The 6,266-nt window shown below is 44.7% G+C and overlaps 1 protein-coding gene across 2 annotated transcripts in view; it reads right to left on the bottom strand.

Annotated features, from left to right (window-relative positions):
• Positions 1-585: 585 nt before the first annotated feature.
• The window catches only part of INPP5D (inositol polyphosphate-5-phosphatase D), a 52,183-nt gene continuing 46,502 nt past the window's right edge, over positions 586-6,266 (bottom strand). Inside the window, exons 23-28 of one of the 2 annotated variants that reach the window (XM_021544364.2) lie at positions 5,923-6,072; positions 5,112-5,205; positions 4,779-4,886; positions 4,034-4,303; positions 2,284-2,860; positions 586-1,626 (exon numbers count right to left, since the gene is read on the bottom strand). In XM_021544364.2, coding sequence (XP_021400039.1) covers positions 1,624-1,626; positions 2,284-2,860; positions 4,034-4,303; positions 4,779-4,886; positions 5,112-5,205; positions 5,923-6,072 — 1,202 coding nt within the window. In that variant the 3' untranslated portion in view covers positions 586-1,623. The remainder of the gene's footprint in view (positions 1,627-2,283; positions 2,861-4,033; positions 4,304-4,778; positions 4,887-5,111; positions 5,206-5,922; positions 6,073-6,266) is intronic. The other variant, XM_021544365.2, reaches the window with a different exon arrangement.

Genomic DNA, 6,266 nt, shown 5'->3' with positions numbered 1-6,266 from the left:
TATCAGGAAGAAAATGTGTCACCCACAACATCTTAGGAAAAGGCTTAAAGGTGCCCTGTGGTTGTTGTACACAGAGGACAAGGAAATTGGTGTTAGGTGCAACAGGTGCAGGCAGGAAATGGGGGGTTTAAAACTTACTGTGTTCTGCAACATAACATCCTGTAGCTGGAAACTTCAAGCATTTTTGACAGCTGGGTCTCCATGGAAATAAGTACAAAAAGACTCCAGCTATTTTAAGAACTTAAAATAAAGGACGCTGGAAGCTTATGGATATTACATCTGGGGAAAATCAGTACATTTTTGGGCAATTCATATCCTTCAGTTTATGTCTTTTGCTCATACTGCCTGTACCAACTTCACTGAACAACAGCAGAGATGGAAGAGAAATGTGCCTAGTTTGGCAAGAGGAACTCAGCCTCAGAGATGTCAAAGAAAGTGCAGCTTGTGTTCAGTTCTGCATTCTCAGTTGTGTCTTCTCTGCTCTCCTTGGTGCCTTTGGTGCTTTATCTGTCAGTGAGCAAGCTGGTGTAACACCCACCTAAAGCTGTATCATGTGACAGGCAGTTCTGTATTTTCAATAAAGAATGACCAAAAATGTGACTATTTTATTATTTTTTAAGTAATCAACATGGAAACAGTAGCAGTGATTAAGTCACAACAGGCTTAGTCTAATAATAACCACAGCATTAATACTTAACACAAATATAACAGAAATTACAAGTATGTTAACATTATTCATTCTCAGTCAATGAACAAAAGTGTACAGTAAGGTGAGCATTAGTCTGTTAAGAATGCTCCAAAACCAGCTGGCCAGTGTCCTCCAAAGCAGAGTGCTTGCTGCCAGGCAGGCTGGGGTACTGCTCTCTGCCCCTCCAGGCAGTTTTACTCCTAGGGCTCCCATGGCCCCTTCCTCTTCCCCTGTTTCTGCCTGTGGTTCTGGTGTTTCCCTCTTTTGCTGGGGTATCAAAGCAGGGTCTGCTTGAAGGCAAAGGAGCCACAGTGCCATGGGCTGGCCCTCACTTGCTGTGTCCCTGGGGTGGTGCAGGGATGCAGCCCCGAGCTCCAGGCAAGGCTGGCTCCACTGAGAGTGTGACCTGCATCAGTATCTGCTATTCAGACTCTTTCCCCACCCTCTCTGACCTCCTTGCTCCATGGTTAGGACATGCTTTTGGAGCTGTACCGCTTTTAAGATGCTTTCTTTTACATATCACTCTTTAATAGCAATCCTGTAACACAAAATAGAAATCTTTCTTTTGCAGGAAGGGTTTTTTTTTTCAATGCACCCTTTCCATCTCCTAGTCCTTGTACCGTACCATCCTCTTTTCCAAAACATTTACTAATGCATGTACTTGACCACCCCCCTTTAATGGAAGTACCAAAGTGACACTCAAAAGAATAACTTGCAGGTATTGTGGTCCTGGCCCCTCTTGGTCTGAGCAACATAGGATAAACTTCTCAGCTAGAACATTTTCATAATCACAGGGAGGGCTGTACCCTCAAAAATAAAATTTCTCAGTCCTTTTTAGAACCAGACTAGAGGACATCAGTGTGAACAAAGCAGTAGTCTCCATCGTTCTTCCCATCAGGATTGCTCCTAGGGTACCACCAGCTGCTGTGTCGTGTTCACTGTAGAGTCAAGAGAAGATATCAGCTTGTATATTGTCAAATCTACAAGTTTTGATGGAGATGGAAAAGAAAAAGATCCTACAGCCTGCTCAAGTGAGTTTTTTCTCCCAAATGCACTTACTAAGGCCTCCCCTACTCCTTCTCATACAGCTCTTATGTTCTGTTGAAAAAAACCCCAAAAACAACACAAAACTAAACCAAACCACAATAAATAAACCTACCAGCCCAGGAAAAGATATATCTGATTATTTCTGTAGAGTATTCAGTAATGGTTTTGGACACACTGTTCTAGTGTTTTCCACTAACTACTAACTACTTTTAATCATCTTTTTATTACTTGCAGCAAAGCAAATCCATTGCCCAGTACTACAGATCTGTGCTATCAGGCCAGGATCAGCCACTTTCAGGAACAGCACAGTGTGCCCAAAATAAGATATAGCAACGTACTGACTATTTGCATTCCTCTTGTGGACCACCAGAAGAACATAAAAATTCTTGCAAAGCTAAACCCTGTAGGTTTGTGGGACAGCACTAAGCTTGACTAGGAACCATGGAGTGAGGACTTAGTGACTGAGCCAATACTACTCTAGTCACAATGATATCACAGCCCAAGACACCTCCCACCCCACTTCATTCACCAAGTAACGAGTAACGCACCGGTGTAGCTGTCCTGCTGACCGGGCCCTCCTCCATCCGGTGCTTCCCGGAGTGTGGCAGCTCTGAACTGTCCCGATAATCGCGGCCCTTGGAGTTCTGCATATCCAGCACTGCCCGGCTCTTGGAGGGAAGGGGTGGCTTGTTCTGCTGTCCCTGGATGCTCAGGCTGACTTCAGCCCTTGATGGCTTCATGAGTTTTTTGAGCGGTGCTGAGTTTTCCAATGGTGTTGTCATCTTTGGTTTGCCTTGACTCTTTTCCCCTGTATTCTTTTCTTCCAATTGGCAGGAAGAAGTGTAGGACCGGAATCGCTGTGTGGGCACCAGGAAAGGTGGTGATGGCTGTTTGCCAGAGGTCTTGCTGCACTCAGGCTCCTGTGGCTTTGTGAGATGACAGCTCTGCTCAGGCAGCGGTGGTTGCTCTTTCCGCAAGGCCTTGGGATACTCCTGCTCTTTCTTGGGAGCCACCTTGCCCCTGGAGCCCATGGAGCCATACAGTGGGTTCTCGAACATCTCCGGCCTTTGTTGCCCCTCCTCCTGCAGCACAGGCTCTGCTATGGATATTCCCACATCAGGCAGCCTACAGTCATGGAAGCAGGATGAAAAGGAGACTTGTAAAGAGCAGGCAAGACAGTCACTGACTGATTTAGAGAGGACATGAATAGTAAATGTGTGAGCAAATTAAACTGACTACCTAAGGGGCAACAGGAAAACAAACTCAGGGAGAGAGAACAGAAGTGTTTTACTTTGTTTCATCATTAGTAACACGGCAGCAGAGAACAGATATGCATAGCATTGTGTAAACTCCCTGCTAGGTTACAGTCCTGTCAAAGTGATATTTGTCTTCTTTTTAAACACAGATAAACTACTGAGCCAAACTGTGCCAGGTCCTTTGATGACTCTGCGACACACACAATCTGAATTTGAATGCTAATATTCAGATCTGGCAGAGAGGATGGAAATGGTTGTCTAGAGGCTTAAAATAAGAACGCACACCATACTGTGGCATTTTACAACTAGGTCAATCTCCTCTTGCTACCAATACAGCATGGTATGCCTAAGGAATCCTTTTCTTCTTTGTTATTACAGTCAACTTTATAAATTTCTCCTTCTCTTCTTTTGCTAGAGAATTAAACCTCCATATATCAGGCTGAGACAGCAGGTTGTTCAGTCTGGAGAGGACTCCAAGCAGTCTTCATGGCAGTCTTCCAGTGCCGAAAAAGGACTTACACAAAGGAGGGAGAGTTCAGATAGTGACAGGACAAGAGGGAAGTTTTAAGATATCAGAGGAGAGATTTAGGCTAGATGTTAGGAAGAAGGGTGCTGAGGCCCTGGCACAAGGAAGCTCTGTCTCTCCCATCCCTGGAAGTGTCCAAGGCCAGGTTGCAAGGGGCTTGAAGCACTCTGGGACAGTGGAAGGTGTCCCTCCCCATGACAGGGGGTGGAATGAGATAAGCTTTAAGGCCCCTTCCAATTTAAACCATTCTATGATTCTAAGATTCCATTATTTAATTGTAAGTTTACCTCATTATCTTTGGCTTTCCTTTCACAAAAGTCTGAGGAACTGCTATACTAGTTTGCTTTGAGAATGCCATGTCTGCACTTGTGACCTTCACTTATCTTTCTAATTCTACAGATAAAATATGTAAAGAATACACTGCACCTTGAACTCTCTAAACAGATAATGAAACAGTGACTGTGCAGAATGACAGGAGAGAGGAGCCCAGCCTCAGTGCAAAACTCAAACACTCACTGGTACTCTTGACTCCAATTACAAATGCTTCTGTTTGCTGTAGGCTGGAGGGATGGTTTTGGAGATAGAGGTGACAAGGAGGGTGATGTGGAGGATGACTGACACTGCCCCATTAGAGAGGCGTTCTCTTTGGACTGCTGCTCATAGTTCCAGAGGGAAGGTGCTTGCTCTGATGAAGATGTCTGCTTAAGCTGGCAGCTTGCAGCAGGCTGCTGAGAGAAGGCAGCCATGCCCAGGTAGTTGGGGTTGCTGATGTCTGTAGGGGTGGAGCTGCTCAAGAGAAGAAATATTGTTAGGGAGGTACATGCACAAATACATTTGAGGTTTTTTGTCTCCCTTTTAGCTACAAAGAAGTTAGTGTCCACTGACTGCTTAGATTCAATACCACCTACTTTTTTTTACTTTTTTTTTTTTTGGTCACTGTTGCCTCAGAATCAGTGAATAAGTGGGAGTCCTGTTAGTACCTCACTCCCCTTGATCACTGGAGAAGAAACAGCTGGGTCAAGACAACCTCCCCCACCCCTAAAATAGTTCCTGTACCTATAGCAGATACTTCCCTTTCCAGGCTGCAGAGAGCACTCAACTCCTGCAGCCACATATAGGGGCTGTTATGGATTTCTGGGCCCAGCCAGAAGCTGCCTGCAAGGACAAGCCGCAGTGAAAACAAGTGAAAGGACAGCCTTACTCAGACTCATGCTATGACTCTTGGAAAGGAAAAGCCAATTTGTTTAGGTGGCGAGGTTACCGTAAGATATCCTCCTTTCCCAGGCTGTCTGGAGAAGAGACAGCACTCCCCCAGTAGCGAGCGATGGCTGCTGCCTCTCTGGCCATCAGATTAGTAGATTTTGACTTTCTGTTGGAAATAAAAGGGTCTTTTTAAAGACGGTTCAGGGATCCACTCTGGTTAATGCATTCTCAGCTTTTGAACCTTTGGGCACAGGAGCATTAACCAGTACTGACCACAGAACCACTTCCCAGTGCTCAGCACACCTGTTGATGCTGCTCCCACAGCAAGCCCAACTTTGCATTTATGGTGCCAAACATTTTCCTGGAGCTGACTTACGCACTTGCCCTTTACCTGTTAGTCTGATCCCAGTCTTTGTTAGGCTCTAAATTGCTGATGTTCTTTGGTTTCTGACCAGTGATTTCATCACGCTCAATCTTGACAAAATCTGAAGGAAAGAAGGGGCACACATATCTCCAGAGTCTGTCTGCTCAAGTTTTCTGTGTTCCTGTAGGCATCTCTCTTTGTCCATCAGAGTGATGGGCAGTTTTAAACTGTTGTTGCTGTTAGGTTTTTAACTACCCACTAATATATGTCATGTGTTGTTGACAGAGGAAGAAATGTGTGGTTTGAAGTACAAAGGTCATGACCCACCAAACAGCCACATACAGTCATTTTACCATTGAGAACAATTGTAAACGGCTGCTTCTGTACTCTGAATGAGCACAAAAGATAGCAAGGTGAAAAAAGCAAAGTTTGTGATCTTCTAGCTAAGGAACTGCTCATTGAGAGCCTGACATACTCTTTGCTCCCCAGAATGACTGGAGTAGGGAGAGCTTAGCATGGAGTGTGTCATGTCACAAGTGGAAGATATCCTCATTCAATAAAACCAGTGCAGGTGACAGACAGGGGGCTCTCTCAGTCTGCTGAATTTACTTGAATGATGAAAAGCCCCACGGAATCCAATTGTTGTGCCTTCCTGAAAGAGTACAGGAATGCTCATGAGAGCTAACCATATTCACACCTCCTTGCACTCAGCATCAAAAGCACTCTCTGTGACTGCAGGCACTGCAGAGATAATTTTCAATTGCTTGATCGCTATCAGAAATCTTTTGAGGTGAGCATTCTTTAGCATGAGCATTGCCGAGATGATGATGCTCCTTACCATACAGTTTCTCTCTCTGTTTTCCTTGTGATGTTTGTAACTTGATTTCACCTTGGAAGATCCCCGTTTTCTCTCCATGGTGTGTCAGCACAGTATGGATAGGAGCTAAGGATTCTGTTGCTTCTATTCGCAAGGCAATGCAGCCTTCCCCTAAAAGACAACAGGGAGACAAGGAGGCTGGGACTGAGAAATGAATCACTGAAATATTTTGTGTAATCTACTACCAATGCACTGACAGGTATGTAATTACTGGACAGAATCTGCTTTGGATCACAGTAAGGGGCATCATATTGCCTGAGAAATTAGGGGCATTTATTTTACTTCATGTATGTGTGAAGGATTTG

This window comes from Lonchura striata, chromosome 10, assembly GCF_046129695.1.
Source record: "Lonchura striata isolate bLonStr1 chromosome 10, bLonStr1.mat, whole genome shotgun sequence".
NCBI classification, from domain to species: domain Eukaryota; kingdom Metazoa; phylum Chordata; class Aves; order Passeriformes; family Estrildidae; genus Lonchura; species Lonchura striata.
This window is presented reverse-complemented; position numbering and strand designations above follow the sequence as displayed.